Raw genomic sequence first — 20,912 nt, 5'->3', positions numbered from 1 at the left:
TCCTCAATAAATAAATGACCAAGTATAATATTTTTGTCTCATTTGTTTGATTGAAATCTGATGATGTTTTAGGTCATATTTATGCAGAAATCTAGAAAATTCTAAAGGGTTCACAAACTTTCAAGCACCACTGTGTGTGTGTGTGTGTATATATATATATATATTATATATATTACACATATATATAGATAGATATAAATATATATCGATATATATATATATATATATTGATATACAATGATGATATATTTATCATATATTTTGAGCCACTGCAAACAATGCTACTATTTTATTTATATTCCTTAATATCATTAGAATAACGTTTAATGTTGACAGGCCTTGTTTTCTCGTATGATTTTCAGTAGGCCATGACTGAAGGCTGAAAACAGGAATCCTGCCGTGGTGAACAGTACAGACAGGCCCGGTAAGTATCTCACCTTTTAACAGATAACGAGAAGTTACTGCTTATTTTACTTAACAAAATATTCACCGAAGGGTAAAAAAGTCTGGGGACCCCGGATCTAAAATGCAGGCCTGCAGCGAATTTCGGGTGGACTAAATGTGACGCTAGAGCCGTGAAACGGTGTCGTCATTAATCCACACCCGTGTCCGGGAGAAGGCCCCCTAGCGGCCGCGGGTGGAACATGTTGAAGACTGAGGTGAAGAGATTAAAGGGACATCTCAGTGTGCTGAGTGGGAGGCGGCCAGTCTGTCCTCTGAAGCCCATTAAGAGAGAGAGAGCGAGAGAGAGAGAGAGAGAGAGAGAGAGAGAGAGAGAGAGAGAGAGAGACAGACAGACAGACAGACTTACTCCAGCTCCTGTTTTAAAAGCCGTCTGTTCGGGCCGGAGTGAGACGTAGGAACAGGAGGAATATGGAGCATGAAAGGAAAAGGAAAATCTGGGAAAGATGTACGCTGAAGCAGGACATCATCAAAGAGTTCCTGGCAGAGTTCCTGGGGATCTTCGTGCTCATTGTGAGTAACCTGCATCTGTCACCCACCACCACCGACAGCCCTCTCGTCTCTTTCTTCATCTCTTAAAGCTGGTGTGTATGGTAATAAGGCGTCACGCGAGTCTCGGGGGGATGCCAACACCGGGAATGGCTGTTTTACTGGGAATCGTTTGCATTCTCTGTGATGTGCTTGTCTCCAACCCCCCACCACCACCACCACCCACCCACCCTGACAAACTCTCATTAAGGATGAAGGGTAGTCATGATAAGATGACAGACACGGCGGGACGGTTTTGTTTTCCTCCGTCTGTAGAAGTAACAGACTGGCATTGTGGTAACACACAGCCGTTTTACACTCCGTGATGAAATCTGAAAACGTGCTCTGTGTCACATTTAACTGACTCACTTTAAGTCCGTCAGCTGGCTTAGTTAATTAAACCCTATTATGGAATCTGAATGGAAGATTCATTATTGCCCAGGCTTTGAAACTGGACCGCTTGTCCATGGCAGGCGAGTGCTGTTGGGAGGACAAGAGGGTCCCAGTCTTCACGGGGGGGGGTTACGTATAATTGGGTAAATTGAAAGTTACGAAGCCTTTCTAACTTCCACCTGACGTCTGCTTTTCTCTTTTTTTATCCTTCTCTCTTTCCGCGTCGCAGCTCTTTGGATGCGGCTCGGTGGCCCAGACCATTCTCAGTAAGGGGGCCCTCGGGGAGCCCCTGACCATCCACATCGGCTTCACCCTGGGGGTCATGATGGCCGTCTACATGGCGGGGGGGGTGTCAGGTAAGATGTGGGCACGCCGGGCCGATGCACAATGTTGAACCCCGCCGACATGTCTGGATAAATGCTGCTTCTCTTGTCGGATAGCTCTGTGTAGAAGGGGTACCCCCCCCCCCAGGACAAATAGAGAAGAGGGCGATGTGGTTATTTGTAAATCCACAATTTGTTCTTCACTTCTTGGAAAAGAAAAAAAAAAGGGTGAAAAAACGTGAGTGGGCAACAGAGGTCATGTGTGGATGTGTGGTTTATCTTAAAGTGATCTTTGGCTGTGAATGCCTGCTCGCCTCTGCTCCCAGTTAGAAAACATCAAAAAAAAAACTTCAACTCCGACTCTCATATCCAAGTTATGACCCCCCCGTTTTACTCCTTTCTACCTGCTGGCTCCGGAGGACCCATACACTGCAGTTTGAAAAAATATTTTGCCAAACAAAAGAAAACAGCTGTGTAATGTCACCGTTTATCAGTGGCCTCATTACAGAACTCGACTGTCCAGACCTGGTGCTGACTGAACACACCGTGATGGACCGAGGAGACCAGCGGGGGTCATCCGCCCCAGGCTGCGTGTGGCCTCCTGTGTGCAGCACCACGCCATGATGGCTGCTGTGGAGGACTGAGTAACCCCTGCCACAGCAGAGACCCGCTGGGTGGACGCTTCCTTCCCACGCTCCCACAACACGGCAGGCTGCGGGTTCGGTTCGAGGACTGTCGGTGCCGTGTCTCGACTGTCAGAGGGAAACTTTCTCAAAGACGACAGCAAAAAAATCAGTGTGGTCTCTCATGGGTCATGTTGGTCAGATGATCTAAACGTCCGAGAACTTTGTGTAGGCTTACTGGCACCGGGTAACAAAGCATAAATCAGCAGTCCGAAGCTTCATTATGTCGAAGACTTCAAGGACTGTGATATACAAGCTTCACATGGTGACATAGTGAGGCGTTAGTTGGAACTGAAACGGTGTTTCTAATCCTTAATTTGGTAATGAGGACACATCGGATATGGATCCTCATTACCAATTGGATGTGCAAGTTAAACTGAACCTGTTTTTAAACATGTATACATAGATAGATAGATCTATCTATCTAGGGCAGCATGGTGGCGCAGTGGTTAGCGTGGTCGCCTCACAGTAAGGCGGTCCTGGGTTCGAGCCCCGGGGTAGTCCAACCTTGGGGGTCATCCTGGGTCGTCCTCTGTGTGGAGTTTGCATGTTCTCCCCGTCTGTGTGGGTTTCCTCCGGGGGCTCCGGTTTCCTCCCACAGTCCAAAGACATGCAGGTCAGGTGAATCGGCATTACTAAATGGCCCCTAGGTATGAATGTGTGTGTGTGTGTGTGTGTGTGTGTGTGATGGCCTGGTGGCCTGTCCAGGGTGTCTCCCCGCCTGCCGCCCAATGACTGTTGGGATAGGCTCCAGCATCCCCACGACCCTGAGAGCAGGATAAGTGGTTCGGATAATGGATGGATTGATGGAATATCTATCTATCCATATATGTATTTATGTATGCAAATATCGTCTATATAATGTATTTGTATCACTTTGGAAATCAGTTACTTAATGGAGACAGTTAATTGTGGTGGTACACAACAAAACGGGTTCAGTTCTTATTTCCACTCCAACTTCCTCCTCCATGTTGAACGAAGGAAACAGAGTAAGAGAGAGGGAGAGAGATGGAAACCGAGTAAGAGACAGAGGGAGAGAGATGGAAACAAAGCAAGAGAGAGAGAGATGGAAACAGAATAAGAGAGAGGGAGAGAGATGGAAACAAAGCAAGAGAGAGAGGGAGAGAGATGGAAACAAAGCAAGAGAGAGAGAGGTGGAAACAGAGGGAGAGACAGAGGGAGAGAGATGGAAACAAAGCAAGAGAGAGAGAGGTGGAAACAGAGTAAGAGACAGAGGGAGAGAGATGGAAACAGAGCAAGAGGGAGAGAGATGGAAACAAAGCAAGAGAGAGAGGGAGAGAGATGGAAACAAAGCAAGAGAGAGAGGGAGAGAGATGGAAACAAAGCAAGAGAGAGAGGGAGAGAGATGGAAACAAAGCAAGAGAGAGAGGGAGAGAGATGGAAACAAAGCAAGAGAGAGAGGGAGAGAGATGGAAACAAAGCAAGAGAGAGACAGGTGGAAACAGAGTAAGAGACAGAGGGAGAGAGATGGAAACAGAGCAAGAGAGAGAGAGAGGTGGAAACAGAATAAGAGAGAGGGAGAAAGATGGATACGAAGTAAGAGACAGGGAGAGAGATGAAAACAAAGAGAGAGAGAGAGATGGAAACAGAGTAAGAGACAGAGGGAGAAAGATGGATACGAAGTAAGAGACAGGGAGAGAGATGAAAACAAAGAGAGAGAGAGATGGAAACAGAGTAAGAGACAGAGGGAGAAAGATGGAAACGAAGCAAGAGAGAGAGAGGTGGAAACAGAGTAAGAGAGCGAGGGGAGAGATGAAAACAAAGTAAGAGACAGGGAGAGAGATGAAAACAAAGAGAGAGAGAGATGGAAACAGAGTAAGAGACAAAGGGAGAAAGATGGAAACGAAGCAAGAGAGAGAGAGGTGGAAACAGAGTAAGAGAGCGAGGGGAGAGATGAAAACAAAGTAAGAGACAGAGGGACAAAGATGGAAACGAAGTAAGAGACAGGGAGAGAGATGAAAACAAAGAGAGAGAGAGATGGAAACAAAGTAAGAGAGCAAAGGGAGAGAGATGGAAACAGAATAAGAGAGTAAGAGAGAGAGATGGAAACAGAATAAGAGAGTAAGAGAGAGAGATGGAAACAGAATAAGAGAGAAAGGGAGAGAGATGGAAACAGAATAAGAGAGTAAGAGAGAGAGATGGAAACAGAATAAGAGAGAAAGGGAGAGAGATGGAAACAGAATAAGAGAGAAAGGGAGAGAGATGGAAACAGAATAAGAGAGTAAGAGAGAGAGATGGAAACAGAATAAGAGAGAAAGGGAGAGAGATGGAAACAGAATAAGAGAGAAAGGGAGAGAGATGGAAACAGAATAATAGAGAAAGGGAGAGAGATGGAAACAGAATAAGAGAGAAAGGGAGAGAGATGGAAACAGAATAAGAGAGAAAGGGAGAGAGATGGAAACAGAATAATAGAGAAAGGGAGAGAGATGGAAACAGAATAAGAGAGAAAGGGAGAGAGATGGAAATAGAATAAGAGAGAAAGGGAGAGAGATGGAAACGAAGTAAGAGACAGGGAGAAAGATGGAAAGCGAGTAAGAGAGAGAGAGATGGGTCCTGGGGGAAGGGGGTAATGGAGGAGTATAGTGAAGTTAAGATATGAACGAGGGTCTTTTTTGCTGCATGACTGGTCCATTCGACTGCGGGGGTCCGTGGAGCGGCAGCAAAGCCTTCGCGCTGTTCTGTGACAACTCTGATGACGACGGAAGGTATTGGACTAATGAGCTTTACTGGGGCGTTGGTCCCTAAAGAGGAAGAGGACGGGGAAGGGGGGGAGGGGGGTTGAGGTTTCATGAGCCCCGATTTCCAGGCCTCCCTGCCAGTGGGAGGCATCCCGCAGGAAAACACACTTGTTTTTCCTCCGTCGGATTTTAATGGCGAGCGTACACGTCGTGGTCACTCTATTGACCTGCCGTCTACGGACGCCATAAGCAGATTTGGGCGGATTATGTCAGGTGCAATTCAGACGGGCGGTCTTCAGACGGTTGTGGCGGGCGGTGTTTGTGAACAGGCCGGGGTGAGATTAGCTGTGGGCCGATACACCTGGTGGTTTTACTCTGGTGAGGTCAAAGCCAAGATTTCTGAATGGTAAAAAAATTAACCACGTCCCATCCCCAAGAATAATTTGGCTTTGGTCTAATTTGTAAGGGGCGATGTAAGATAAGACCTGTATGGTGATAAAGAACAGACGAATAAAGGCATTTCTGAAATTCACCCAAAATGTGGTTATTTTCACATTATTAGTGAGCGTGACCAGGTTTGACCTCCAGCTGTGAACCATGAGGCACCAGTAGAACAATGGATAGAGTTCACCCCATGACCCCCTGACCATGGACGTCTAGTCATCTCTCATCTGAAAATGCATTTTCATATTATTCTCAAAACAGTCCTCCCATGGAACGTACACCGCGTTGAAATGCACTTAAAAAATAAATAAAAGATATCATTTGCCCTTCTTAAATAAAAGATTTCATTTGCTCATCTTAAATAAAAGATTTCATTTGTTCATCTAGTTTTCTCTGTTGTTTCAGGAGCCCATGTGAACCCTGCCGTGTCTCTGGCCATGGTGCTCTTGGGCAAACTTCCCGTGAAGAAGTTCCCCGTTTATGTGGCGGCTCAGTTTCTGGGGGCATTTGCTGGCTCGTGTGCAGTTTATGGGTTGTATTATGGTATGTATCGTAAACATGTCACAATAGCAACTAAAAAAATGCTTAACATGGAAACCAATGTTTTGCAGGGAGTCACACCTACTATATATATATTTACAATGTTTATATATTTATTACATATATATATATATATTTATAAGTTTATAAATATATTTATAATATTATATATAAATTGATAATCATATACTATTAATATAATATATTATTATTAATATAACATTATTATATTATATATTAATATGCCATATTTCTTATATATATATGTGTGTGTGTGTATGTATATATATACTATCTGTACATACTCTCTCTCTCACACACACAGACCATGCTGCAATACATATATGTAGTAAGTATATATAATTGTCTTGTCTTTTCTGTAGATGCTTTGATGGAATATACCAGTGGAGAGTTTTCTGTTACCGGTGTGAACGCCACGGCCAACATATTTGCATCCTACCCTGCCAAACACCTCTCAGTCCTCAACGGCTTCGTAGATCAGGTACAGAGGGCAGCTTTTGCAGCCTACAGTGCATTTCAACTCACAAGACATGCTTGACTAGGACCCAGCAGGTCAACATATGTGGGGTTTTGCCCCCAAACGAGCTCCTCATGGAAAACATGTCCTCTCTCAAATAGCTTGATGACATGAAAGTAAAGAATATTTATCAGTTACGTGGACGTTTCTAGCATTTCTGTGCTTTTTTTTTGCCAGCCAAAGAATTAATACATGCTAGATTGTGATGATCTGGATTTTTCAAGCATTGACTGATGACACTCAGATAAATAAATAAATAAATAAAAAATAAACATCCAAAGTGGTCATTGTATTTTCCCAGGAGCCTGCCGAGTGTTAGCACATGCATATGTGAGCATGCATGTTGTGCAGTCATGTGCATGAGTGAATATGTGTGTTGGAGTATAAATGATGGAGATCTGATGCTGAGAATAACTCCCATCTGTGCCCAACGTCAACAACACTGGCTTGTTTGTTTGTTTGTGTGGGTCTGTGTAGTTGTGGAGGGAAAGACTCCGTCAGCGAGTCAAAGTAGAGTTTATAATGTAATTTATCAACGAAAAGCAACATTTTTAAAATCCGACTTATAAAGGTACAATCCGCATTTGAAGCACACAGCAGCTGTCTGTCCCACTTCTGCCGTTGTTTGGGTTGCACATTGTAAGCGTTGTTCTCTTTATCACTTGCAGATGAGAAAACTAGCCACCTTTCACTTCCTCCCGAAGCTCTCAGTCATCTGTATTTCTGAAACTGATGGAGAGACATTTCATGTTGGTGTCAGCAGAGCGCTCATGTCATCGCCGTTCTCCACATAGCTGTGGCGTCGCACAACATTGCTGATTGTACCTTTAATGTGTGGACGATGGGACTGGCGTGTTTGGCAGTGGGGGGTTTTCAGAGAATATACGTGAAAGGAGGAGGGTGTTGACGCTGCGTCACACAGCTCTCACCCAGGGGGAAAGGGAAATAATAAGCTTAAGCATAAGAATGGAGGGCAGGGGTCACCACAACATGTTAATCCAAAACCACAACAACAACAACAACTATCAAAAAAGAAACCCATTTTAGGACTCTAGGACACTTCCGCAGCACAATGAATTAGTGTAATCTATAGTGTCATGTACATTACAACCATGCTCGAAATGAGGAATTTCAGTTGCTCCCTTTAGGATGGAGGCTGAAATTGCCAAGATTGAAGAACATCAGATATAAAATCTCTTTAAAGATCTCTTAAAATCTCCCCGTGTAGCTGCATCTTTGTGCATGTTCAATAAGAGACCATTGTTTCATCCTCCTCCATGATGATGTCCCTCACCTTATCCACAAAATCATAGTGTTCTGAATGTGATGTTCGTTACTCCCTACCAACGGGGTAAGAACAGATGCAAGAAACTTGTCTTAACATATGCATGTTGTTAACCCAGTGACCTATAACATCTGTAAAGATGTTATAGGTCACTGAGTTAATCATACAAACAATAGGCTGGAGTGGCACATCCTGTTTATGTATCTTAGGTAAACCATACAGACTAGGTGCAATAGCATTGTCCTGTTCCAACAGCTTCAGACAACCTATCACCTTTTTCTTGTAACCACTGTCTGGATCTTGTTTCAGGAGCTCATACGTATTCATGTCGCTAGGTAACATCATAACTTTCTCATGTGGCACGGTGGCCCAGTGGTCAGCACTGTTGCCTCTCAGCAAGAGGGTCCTGGATTCGAACCCCAGGCTGTCCCAGGTCCTTTCTGTGTAGAGTTTGCATGTTCTCCCCGTGTCTGCGTGGGTTTCCTCCGGGTGCTCCAGTTTCCTCCCACCATCAAAAAGACATGCATGTTAGGGTCAATACTCCTGGTTTAATACAACAGTGCATCCACCTTTGTCCGCCGGAAGGACGATGATGTTTTTGTCCTTCCTGAGAGTCGTGACTGCGTTCCTCTCATCTCTGCTGATGTTGGACGGTGGTGGCTTCGCATTGCTGAGGCAGGCTGAAACTTTGGTCCGCAGTTGCTCCGCTTCCATGTCCGTGATGTTCCCCCCCCCCTTCCTTTTCTCCCTAATTTTAACCCAGTCAATTACCCCACTCTTCTGAGCCATCCCGGTCGCTGCTCCAACCCCTCCGCCAATCCGGGGAGGGCTGCAAACTGCCACATGCTTCCTCCAATACATGTGGAGTCGCCGGCCGCTTCTTTTCACCTGACAATGAGGAGTTTCGCCAGGGGGACATAGCGCATGGGAGGATCACCCAGTTCCCCCTCCCCCCTGAACAGGCTCCCTGACCAACCAGAGAAGGCGCTAGTGCAGCGACCAGATATGTGTCACGACCAGGACACATACACACATCTGGCTCCCCACCCGCAGACATGGCCAATTGTGTCTGTAGGGATGCCCAACCAAGCCGGAGGTAACACGAGAAGTCAAACCGGCGATCCCTGTGTTGGTAGGTAACAGAATAGACCGCTATGTTACCCGGACACCGCGTGATGTTATTTTATGCATCGCTGATTCCGTGGCTGTGATCAGTTCCACTTGCGGGATTTGCCTCAGCATGACAGCAAAATTATGTCTCTGAGCAAGGATGTCTTTCTCCGACTGGGTGAGTTGTCTGTCGGACAGATTCTTCACCCACTTGTCCACATTGCCGGCGTATGTCTGGCGTCCGTCTCTCTGTCTGCCATTGAGGGCGCTGTCCGTTGTCTGCTGATGTCTCTGGCATGCAGCAAGTAGGTCAAACTTCTTTTGCTGCCTGGTTTTCAACTTTTCGTGTTGAGCTAGATGAGCCTTCTCTGTGAACTCAATCAAACATTTGAAAGTGCTCTCAGCTAGATGCGACGTGAATCTCTGTTGGTTCTGCTCCTCTTTGGCTTTCAAAGCGTTGATGGAAAAATTCATTTGTCTCACCTATCTTGTTACCTCAGTGGCCCTTGACCAAAGATTTCATTTGCAGGCTCTTAGGTGTAATCCCGCGCTGTCTGCAACTGAGGCTGAATCTCAGGTGGTCCTGTAGTCTGCAATTTTATGCGCCATTCGCTCATACTCGCGTTCAAGGCAGTCCTTGCCGAAATGAGTCAAAATGTCTTTATGCATGCTCATGCATAAAGACATGCATGCTCTTTTCGACTGATCAAAGAGAGGAGAAGGACAACAGCTGCCTAAGCATAAACCAGTGGTGATTCCGTATGTGGTGAGAGTGTAGGAACAGTTGAGGCGTGTATTTTCCAAACACTGCGTCTCAGTTGCTTTAAAACCACAAAGCACGCTGTGCCAGAAATTGGTCCATCCCAAGGATCGGGACCCTGGCACAAACAGAGCAATATAGTGTATGCTGTTAAGTGCCAGGAGGATTGTCGTGACTTGTACATTGGGGAAACCAAACAGACGCTGGCCAAGAGGATGGCACAACACAGGAGAGCTAACACATCAGACCAGGACTCTACAGTCTAAACCCATCTACAGACCAGTGGCCACTCTTTCAAGGATGAGGATGTGCACATCCTTGATAGGAGGAATGCTGGTTTGAATGGGGAGTCAAAGAGGCCATATATGTGAAGAGGGAACGACCATCCCTGAACTGAGGGGGGCCTAAGAGTACATCTGTCTCCATCTTACAATGCTGCAATTTCAACTATTCCCCCCACCTCTGTGAATAGCACACATGGCCATTGTAACTCTACTTAATGGTCACAGTAATTTGCATATGAAACCGATGGTTGTTTTCGGTTGTTATACCACTGTATTGTTTATAAGGCTGGGGCTACCTGCAGTCAATTGAGACTGAAGAGGTCACTTAGATGAGTGATGAATTATTTCTATCAATAAACGTTGTGTCCAGATGAACTGATTCACCTTTCTGTGACTCGTGTAGCTACGTATCTAAATCTGCACAATTCTTCCTTCAGTTGCACTTGCTGTGTCTGTTGCACACCAGTCTCCTACTCTATCTCTTTGTTGAATTATTCCCGTATGTCATCTATTTTGTTTCAAAAATCATTGTTAATTGTGGATGTTTACTGTTGTTTTTTTTATGAGTTGTGCTAACTTGCCACTGCAAGATAAGTTTCTCATGAGGGGAAGGACAATATAAGTACTGAAGTGAAGTAAGTGCTTGTTTTTGTCTCTCTCATAACTGTCTGAAATGTCTTTCTGCAGGTCATTGCGACTGGTGCTCTGATCCTATGCATCCTGGCCATCACAGATGGAAAGAACATCGGCGCTCCAAAGGGAATGGAGCCTCTGTGCATCGGCCTGATTATCATGGCCATTGGCGTGTCCATGGGACTGAACTGTGGCTATCCCATCAACCCTGCACGCGACCTGGGCCCGAGGTTCTTCACTGCTGTGGCCGGCTGGGGCATGGAAGTGTTCAGGTAATGGAAGTGTAATGAATGAAAGGTCACGTGTTTAACTTGACCTACTCACGGGTGTACGTGCAGTGCGTGTGACGTATACAGGAAGTTAGAAGGCATGTTATGAAGGTTGTATGTCGGATGAACGCTTGTAAAAGCTACACAGTTAAGAACCTACGAAGTCGGCTCGTTCTTGAATTATTCTTATGTCAGTAAGACAAGGCGTCTACGGACATTACATGGTGTCAGAATAGTCTGTGTATCTGAACACGAGCGGTCATGCCGAAGTTTAATCCGCCGAGTGAATTCAAGTTTGACTGCCCCGTTGAATGGCCGGAGTGGAAACAACGGTTTTCGCGCTTCAGGCTCGCGACAAAGCTGGATAAAGACGACGGGGAGATTCAAGTGAGTTCGCTGATTTATGCAATGGGAAGCGAGGCTGAAAAGATATTCAGCTCGTTTGACTTCGCGGCGGAGGGTGATAAAGTGGACTATGATATCGTACTGAAAAGGTTCGACGACTACTTTATTCCCCGCCGTAACATCATACATGAGAGGGCGTGCTTCTATCAACGTAGCCAGCAGCCAGGAGAGACAGCGGAGATGTACATCCGGACATTGTATGAGCTGTGTGAACACTGTGAGTTTGGGGACAAGAGGGATGAACATATCAGAGATCGTCTGGTAGTGGGCATAAAAGATAAGGTGCTCTCCCGTCAGTTCCAGCTCACAGCGGACCTTACTCTGGTGAAAGTCATTGAACAAGTGCGCCAGGCGGAGGCAATAACAAAGCAGCTCAGCCTCCAAGCTAACCAACCAGAGGCCCAGCTGGCTAACGTCAACGTTGTCCGACGGCGGGACGGACGCCAAAACAAAAAGGGCGGACAGCGTCATGGTGGCAGCAGACCTACAACCAACAAAGTAGATGAATGCGGGAGGTGCGGCAAGACGCAGCACACCGATGAGCGGAAGTGTCCTGCAACGAACAGTAAGTGCAACAAGTGTCATAAAAAGGGACATTGGGAGCGTGTATGTCACTCTAAAGCGGTGAGAGAAGTCACTGAAGAGGTTAAACAGCTGTACTTTCTGGGAGAAGTTGGCAAAGAGAGCAGTCAGGAAGATTGGACTGTTAGTTTAACAATAAGTGATGTACCAATAACCTTTAAAATTGACACGGGGGCTGACGCTACTGTTATCAACCAAGGGACATTTAAAAAGCTGAAGCCAAACATAAAACTGGGACCTCCTGACACATGCTTCATAAGCCCAGGTGGAAACATCAGCTGCATAGGACAGTTTCAAGCCACAACCAACTACAAGGAGAAACAATACTCCTTTCCAGTGTATGTGATCAAGGGGAGAGGCAGCTGTCTGCTGAGTCGTCCAGAGGCAGTGGAGATGGGTCTAGTGAAGCGGATGAATGAGGTCAGTGGAGTTTTCGGTTCAAGTGGACTGCTGAAAACAGACCCAGTGAAAATAGCTCTGGTGGAGGGTGCCCAGCCATACGCGGTGCATACAGCCAGACGGATACCGCTGCCACTTGTACCACTGGTTAAGAAAGAACTGCAGCGCATGGAAAATGAGGGCATTATTGAAAAAGTGACTCAGCCCACAGAATGGTGCGCCGCTATGGTGCCGGTGCTGAAACCGAACAAGAAAGAGGTTCGCTGCTGTGCTGACCTCAGGAGGCTGAATCGAGCGGTGAAACGTGAGAAATACGTGCTGCCCACTATGGAGGAAATAATGCCAAGGCTCGCAGGGTCAAAGTTCTTCACAACGTTGGATGCAGCAAGTGGGTTTTACCAGATCCCCTTGCATGAAGACAGCAGGGGGCTCACCACTTTCATCACCCCATTTGGGAGGTATGCTTTCTGCCGCCTTCCATTTGGTATAACGAGTGCTCCGGAGATTTTCCAGAGAAAGATGGCGGAAACTCTGACCGGGCTAGAGGGCACAGAGGTGTACATGGATGACATCCTTATACATGGAGAGACTGAGGAAATCCATGACCGGCGCCTAGCAGAGGCGCTGGGGGTCATTGAAACAGCAGGTCTCAAACTGAACCAAGCGAAATGCAAGTTCAAACAGAAACAAGTCCGCTTCCTTGGTCATATCATCAACGAGGCAGGCATCAGACCTGACCCGGACAAAGTGGCCGGAATAGAGAACTTTCCTCAGCCCCAGAACGTGACGGAACTCAAGAGGTTCCTCGGGATGGTGAACTATTTGGCAAAATACGTCCCAGAGCTGTCCACTGTAGGTCAGCCGCTTTATGGACTGCTTAAAGCAACGACAGAGTGGCAGTGGGGACCTGCACAGAACACAGCATTCCAAGACCTTAAAGCAGCACTCGCCACCGCCCCGGTACTCACCTTTTACGACGTCACTAAGGCTACGGTGGTGTCAGCAGATGCCAGCAGCTACGGGCTGGGAGGCGTTCTGCTCCAGCAGCACGGGGAACACTGGAAGCCCGTGGCCTACTGCTCCCGACGGCTGAGTGACGCAGAGACAAGGTACGCACAGATCGAGAAAGAGTGCTTAGCCAGCGTCTGGGCATGTGAAAGGTTCGAGAAGTACTTGTTTGGGCTTGACAATTTCAGACTTGTCACCGATCATAAACCACTAGTGCCTCTCATGAACAGCAAAGACTTGGATAATGTGCCCATTAGGTGCCAGAGACTGTTAATGAGGCTGATGCGTTTCAATGCAGTGGCTGAATACGCACCAGGCAAAACTTTAGCTGTGGCTGACGCACTCTCCAGAGGCCCAGAGCAGTGCTACGGAGATGGTGCTTCTCATGATGATGTTGCAGCGCACATTGATGCCATCGTGTGCCAGGTGCCTGCCACACCTCAAAGGATGCAGGAGATAAAACAGAGCACGGATGTGGATCTGCAGCTCCAGACAGTGTTGGGCTTCATCAGACACGGCTGGCCTGAGTATGTCGATAAAGTGCCGGACACAGTCAGAGACTTTTATCAGGTGAGAGGGGAGTTATCTGCGGTAGATGGTTTAGTCATCAGAGGCAGTCGTATCGTCATTCCCACAGAGATGAGGGAGGTGATCTTAGACAGAATACACGACGGGCACCAGGGGATAGTTAAGTGCAGAGAGAGAGCTAGCCAGTCAGTGTGGTGGCCCAAAATGACAGAGCACATTACAACAAAGATACAGCAATGTCAATTCTGCAGAGAACACAAGAACACACAGAGAAAAGAGCCTTTAATGTCAAGTGAGCTTCCATCCAGACCATGGCAGAAAGTTGGCATAGACCTGTGTGAGTACAAAAAGCAAAACTACTTGATAGTGTCTGACTATTATTCCAGGTTTTTGGAGATCCTAAATCTACCAACAACTACTAGCAGTCAGGTTGTAGCTAGGCTGAAGGCTACATTTGCACGTTTTGGTATCCCTGAAATTGTAGTTAGCGATAATGGGCCACAGCTAGTTTCAGAAGAGATGAGGAGGTTCAGTGAGGATTATGATTTCATCCATGTGACTTCAAGCCCACACTACCCCCAGAGTAATGGACAGGCAGAGAGGGCTGTTCAGAGAGCCAAAAGCATATTAAGGCAGGAAGACCCTCTCCTCGCCCTGTTGACATACAGAGCTACACCCTCTTCTTCCACTGGAGCCAGTCCAGCAGAATTGCTCATGGGTAGGAGACTCAGAACCACCTTACCCACATTGCAGCATAACCTGAAACCGGCCTGGCCTAAAGAGGAACTGATCAAAACCGCTGACGCCGCAGCCAAATCGAGGCAGGCTTTCTACTACAACCGCAGGAACGGCGTGCGGACACTGCGCCCACTGAACTCGGGTGACGCAGTACTCACCAAACTTGATGGACAGAAAACATGGACAATGCCAGCAGTTGTTCACAGTCAGAGCTCCACTCCCAGATCCTACATAGTGGAGACAGCTCAAGGTGAACATTACAGAAGGAACAGGCGCCACCTGTTGGCCACACCTAAAACACTCACCTTTGTCAGCAGGGATCCTGACCATGTCACTCCAGGGGAGAGTGGAAACACGGATGAGTCCCGAGCAGCAGAAATGCCAACTTCCACACCATATGTTACTCGCTCTGGCAGGGTGAGCAAGCCTGCAATCCGGCTGGATTTGTGAGGCGTATGGACTTGTGTACTGTGGGAGATTTTTTATTTTTTTGTGAAAAGGGGGGTGATATACAGGTTAAAATTGTTGGCAGTAAATGTTCAGAGAAATGTTTAGAAAATCATCTTAGAGGGGGAGATGTAATGAATGAAAGGTCACGTGTTTAACTTGACCTACTCACGGGTGTACGTGCAGTGCGTGTGACGTATACAGGAAGTTAGAAGGCATGTTATGAAGGTTGTATGTCGGATGAACGCTTGTAAAAGCTACACAGTTAAGAACCTACGAAGTCGGCTCGTTCTTGAATTATTCTTATGTCAGTAAGACAAGGCGTCTACGGACATTACAGGAAGTGTTCGGGAAAACTGATAGGATGTATGAGAGGGAAGCCCTTTCCAGAGTGCAGAGGTTCTTTTGTAGAGATGAAGACATGCAGATGTGGTGCTTCCAGCTCTTCCAATAGGTTTTAAATGGGAGATGTTAAATATGACATGTCGAATCAAACAAATATTCGCCCTCTCACTGTAGTTTATAATAACCTCTGTAGATTTGTTTTTAGGTGTCCTTATAGAACCCATCACTGTTTTATATACATGTCACTAAATTGGTTAACGCCTGTAAATCTAGAAGACCTTTTCATCCATCCATCCATCCATCCATTACCTGAACCGCCTATCACTGGTTGTAATTTATTTTTAAATGCATTTTCTTCAACTATCCTTCTTACTTAAAACACATTTTAATTACATACAGGTCATTATATAGCCTAAGGTATACTGAGCATCCTTTTTTCTTCGTTCTAGAATCTCTAAAGAAATTGGGCAATGGGCCTTTAATTTTAAAGCTCCAGCTAATTGGATCAACCTGCCCAGTTCACTTAGATCTATTACTTCCTTTCATAACTTTAAGGCATCTCTTTTTACCTATCTTTAAGCCACTTACTTCTAATTATGCTTATGTGTAATGTGTGTGTGCATGTTAATGTATGCACATAGCTTTGTATGGGTATGTGTACATGTACTGTGGAGTGGGTGGGGCGTGATCTGGGAGAGCTTTTGTCTGTGGATGTGCAACTGCATTTGTGTTGTTTTGCTTTATGTACTGTCTTTTCTGCATATTTGTGTTAAGGACCCCTTTGAACGCGAGGTGGTTCATTTCAAAGGGTTTATCTCATCTCCCACCTCATCATCAGCTGCTTCTCTGGGGTCGGGTCGCATTGGCAGCAAGCTAAGTGGGGCACTCCAGACGTCTCTCTCCCCAGCAACGTCCTCCAGCTCCTCCTGGGGGATCCCAAGACGTTCCCAGGCCAGATTGGACATGTAGTCCCTCCAGCCAGTTCTGGGTCTACCCCGGGGTCTCCTCCCAGTTGGCCGTGCCCGGAAAACCTCCAAAGGAAGACGCCCAGGAGGCATCCTAATCAGATGCCCGAACCACCTCAACTGGCTCCTTTCGACACGAAGGAGCAGCGGCTCTACTCCGAGCTCCCTCCGGATGTCCGAGCTCCTCACCCTATCTCTAAGGATGAGCCCAGACACCCTACGGAGGAAACTCATTTCAGCAGCATGTATCCGCGATCTCACCCTTTCAGTCACTACCTAAAGCCCATTACCATCGGTGAAGGTTGGAACAAAGATTGACTGGTAAATTGAGAGCTTTGCCTTCTGGTTCAGCTCCCTCTTCACCACAACGGTCCGGAACAACGTCCGCATTACTGCTGATGCTGCACCAATCTGCCTGTCAATCTTCTGCTCCATCCTACCCTCACTCGTGAACAAGACCTCAAGATACTTGAACTCCTTCACTTGAGGCAACAATTCATCCCCAACCAAGAGGGAGCAATCCACCATTTTCCGGTAGAGAACCATGGCCTCAGACGTGCTGACTCATCCCAGCCATTTCACACTCAGCTGCAAACCACTCCAGTGTGCGCTGGAGGTCACGTTCTGATGAAGCCAACAAAACCACATCATCTGTGAAGAGCGATACAATTCTGAGGTTCCCAAAACGGACACACTCCTCACCTTGGCTGCGCCTTGAGATCCTGTCCATAGGGTTTATCCTTCTAATAAAATATTATCCATGAATGTGAGATATAGGGAACTTAACCTCAGGGCTGTTTTCCCTTCCTTCAGCTACATCTCTGCTCTCCTGATGCCCTGAATCAATATTTCAGCGTACACCAACGTCTCTGCTGCAGTTTCGAAAATGCACTGTGGTGTAAGAGAGCAGAGAGAGATTCTGTGCACGTGAATATCAAATATTCATTGTTCCATAACCAAATGGCTCCATTGTATGTAGGTTTGCCGGAGGAAGCCTCATCCACTACTTCTCCTTTTCAGCAGCCCAGATAAGACGCTGCTAGCAGCAGGAAACAACACACGGTTCCCAATTACAGAAAAAACAAACAAAACTAACCTTAACGTGAGAAATTCAGCATTTTATCATTTTCCCTGAACTTTCTCTTGAGGTAGAGTCAAACACAAAGGAGCACAAGTTAATCTGAAGTCACTGTGAGAGTCAGGCTGTTTCTGTGTAAGAAGACGTTTATAAACTCACAGGGTCGCCTACATGGAACCTAAAATTCATAAAGTTGCATATCTACGTTAAGTTGACGAGTGAGGAAAAAGTCTCACCTATGTCAGAATAGGTGAGAAAGAATTCTACAGCAAACCACTTCACAACAGCTGTATGCATATCAAACACACAAGTACACATATCTTTGTGTTTTATTAAATGTACTTCACAGTACTTGTACTTCACAGTACTTGGCCAATATAACATCTTCTGGTGGAGGATGCAGTCTCATTTTCAGGCTTTGACACTTTAATGTGTGTGTGTGTGTGTGTCTCAGTCTGTGTGTGTGTGTGTCTGGTTGTCGGTGTGTGTGTGCCTGGTTGTCTGTGTGTTTGTGTCTGTCAGTCTGTGTATGGTTGTCGGTGTGTGTGTGTGTGTGTGGGTGTCTGTCCTGATCATCTTGGTCCTAGATTAAGTCCTCTAATCCAGCAGACTCCCTCCCCTCGGCTAATGTTCATGTCCTGCATCCTAGCTCAGATAAAGACGGCCTGCTCAGACATTTGTTCAGCTTCCTGTCTGCGTCAGGCAGGTTAATTCAGCGCCGCTCGGCTGGGCCGCAGTCAAAACAACCACGCCGAGCAACGGCCGGGCTAATCTGCCACTAGCGACGCGTTGAGAGACTTTCATCTGAGGTCAAACACAGCGTCCGATCAGATTGAGGACGCAGCAGGTTGTTGGGGGACTGGTCATTATAATGAGTCAGATGGTGCTGTCTGTCCCCAGTGTGGCGCCAACATCTGGATAGACATGGACACTAAAAGGGGACGCATGTAGTTTGTTAGGGATAAAGAGAGATAACGTAAAGGGGAAATTCAGATTGTAAAATTTTCACAGATAAGCTTTGTGTGTAAATGAACAGCTTATTTTGGTGTTGTTTGTATCAATCAATCAATCAGTCCATCAAACATCAATATATAGCTTATTTTAAATGTTGAAATAAAGTGCAACGTGTAGTATGTCGTATACTCCTACTGGTGATGTGCTGCAGGTAGTTCTGCAAGGAAACTGCATTCTGACCAAGACAAATCTGAAGTCAGACTTTGATAGAAGCTGAATGTGTGCGTGTGTGTGTGTGTTTGTGTGTGTGAACAGCACCACATCCATCATTGAGCTGCTGTATGCCGATGACACTGCTTTAGTGTCCCTCATAGAAGAGGAGCTACAGAACTTACTGGACACCTTTGCAAAGGCGTACAAGCCGCTTGGACTGGACATTAACCTAAAAAAGACCCTTGTTGTCCTCCACCAACCCCCACCCAACAGAAATATGCCTGCTGTGCCCCCGTCCATCTCTGTAGACAACACCAGACTCGAAAACATGGAATAGTTCCCATGTCTTGGCAGCCTTCTCTCCTCCAAAGCCAACATTGACATCGAAACACACCATCGTCTCAGTTGTCCCAGCTGGGCCTTCTAAAGATTGAGTAAAAGGGTTTTTGAAAACCCTGACTTTCAGGCCAGAACAAAAATTCTGGTGCACAAAGCGGTAGTGCTGCCCACCCTACTGTATGGGTCAGAAACCTGGACCAAATGTAGCAGGCACCTGAAGGCAGTCGAGGCATACCAACAGCGACGCCTCAGAAAGATGCTTAAGATCAGCTGGGAGGATAAACACACCAACTTCAGCGTCCTCAAGGAGGCCAACATGCCTACTGTAACTGCCACCATCGCACCACATCAGCTGAGATGGACTGGCCATGTCCTCCACATGTCTGACCCTCACCTCCTTAAAGAAGTCCTTCACTCTCAGCTCATGACAGGACGCCGTGCCCCAGGAGGATGAAAGAAGTGATATAAAGATAACATCCACACCCACATCAAAAGGTTTGGCATCGACCTCAACACCTGGGAACAAGCAGCAGAAAACAGGGAGTCTTGGAGACTGTCTGTCTGTGAGGGTGCTGGGCGCTACAACCATGACCTCCACCGTGCTGCTGAAAACAGTGCAGACTCAGAAAGGAGCGAGTTACCAGAAAGGCCCAAACCACATCCTCAACCACCTCTTCACACCGTTGCCCACACTGCCCCAAAATATGTGGCTCCAGGATCGGCCTCTACGTCCACCTGAAGACCCACAAGGACCCAGAAGGAGGACAGTCACACTCAACCCCAAGTGACCACCGATGATAATGATGATGGTGTGTGTGTGTGTGTGTGTGTGGTTGTCTATTCTCATGAGGATTAATTGTCCTCATGAGAATAGTAAATGTCCGAACTACCTACCTCATGGGGACATTTTTTAGGGTCCCATGAGGAAAAGGGTTATTCCTGGACTAGTGATTTGCTTTCCAGATATGACAACATTTGGGGTTGTGGTTAGGCTTAGGTCAAGTATTAAAGTTAGGCTTTAGAACTAGGCTCAGGGCTACAGCTAGTGTTTTGTGTGGGGTTTGTGTAAATGTTTGGGAAAGGGAGAAGTTTTGGGTTAATTCTAAGGTTTGGAGTTAGGCAAGTAGGATTCTGACTCAAACATCTTTTTTTTTTTTGCCCTCACTTAAATATATTTACGTGTGTTTGTGTGTTTTGCCTGTAGAGCTGGAGGTTGCTGGTGGTGGATCCCGGTGGCGGGGCCCATGGTGGGGGGAGCGGTGGGGGCCGCTATTTACTTCCTGTTCATCGAGCTGCACCACGTGGAAGCTGAAAAACAGAAGGAGAACAACGTCAAGGACAAATACGAAATGATAACGATGAGTTAAAGAGGAAGAACGAGAGCTGCGAAACCACCGTTTTCCCCATCTGACCTGCGCCCTGCATGAAGTGATGTTCTTCATGGCTTCTCCTTCCGGAGGCTCCACATGTCGGTCATGTTTCAATACAACACATGTTCGATACAAGACTGCCAGTGTTAGTAACATGAATTACCTCAATAGCTGTACACTTTGATTTTAAAGTCATTATCAAAATATGCATGGACGCTTATCAAGCACAGATATGATGAAATTTAAACACGCTTTTTTATACTTTGTCTATATTTCTGAAAATGTGTATTCAGTCTGCACTGTGTATTATAGTCTAGCTCGTCTTCTAAGAACATTTTGAACTTGCTAGATTGTGTTTTCACTACGCAGTATCTCAGGTCTGTCTGCTGAGTCCAACTCATTCAGACGTGTGTGTTGTCCTGATGGATCACGCTCTTCAGAATGAAGTTCGACCGCCAAACAGACACAGCTTAGCTAGCACGCATAGCTAGCACACATCACTAGCTCACATCGCACACACAGCTAGCATGCATAGCACACACAGCTAGCACACATAGCTAGCACACATAACACACACAGCTAGCATGCAT

At 46.4% G+C, this 20,912-nt stretch overlaps 1 protein-coding gene across 1 annotated transcript; it reads left to right on the top strand.

Moving 5' to 3' along the window:
* The first annotated feature begins 849 nt into the window (after nt 1–849).
* aqp9b (aquaporin 9b) lies at nt 850–20,639 on the top strand. Its single transcript, XM_056278187.1, has 6 exons — nt 850–975; nt 1,613–1,739; nt 5,938–6,075; nt 6,456–6,574; nt 10,737–10,954; nt 20,157–20,639. Exons 1-6 carry the CDS (start codon nt 874–876, stop codon nt 20,317–20,319), a joined length of 867 nt encoding a protein of 288 aa, XP_056134162.1. The 5' UTR covers nt 850–873; the 3' UTR covers nt 20,320–20,639.
* Nucleotides 20,640–20,912: the final 273 nt, after the last annotated feature.

This window comes from Lampris incognitus, chromosome 4, assembly GCF_029633865.1.
Source record: "Lampris incognitus isolate fLamInc1 chromosome 4, fLamInc1.hap2, whole genome shotgun sequence".
NCBI lineage: Eukaryota > Metazoa > Chordata > Actinopteri > Lampriformes > Lampridae > Lampris > Lampris incognitus.
This window is presented reverse-complemented; position numbering and strand designations above follow the sequence as displayed.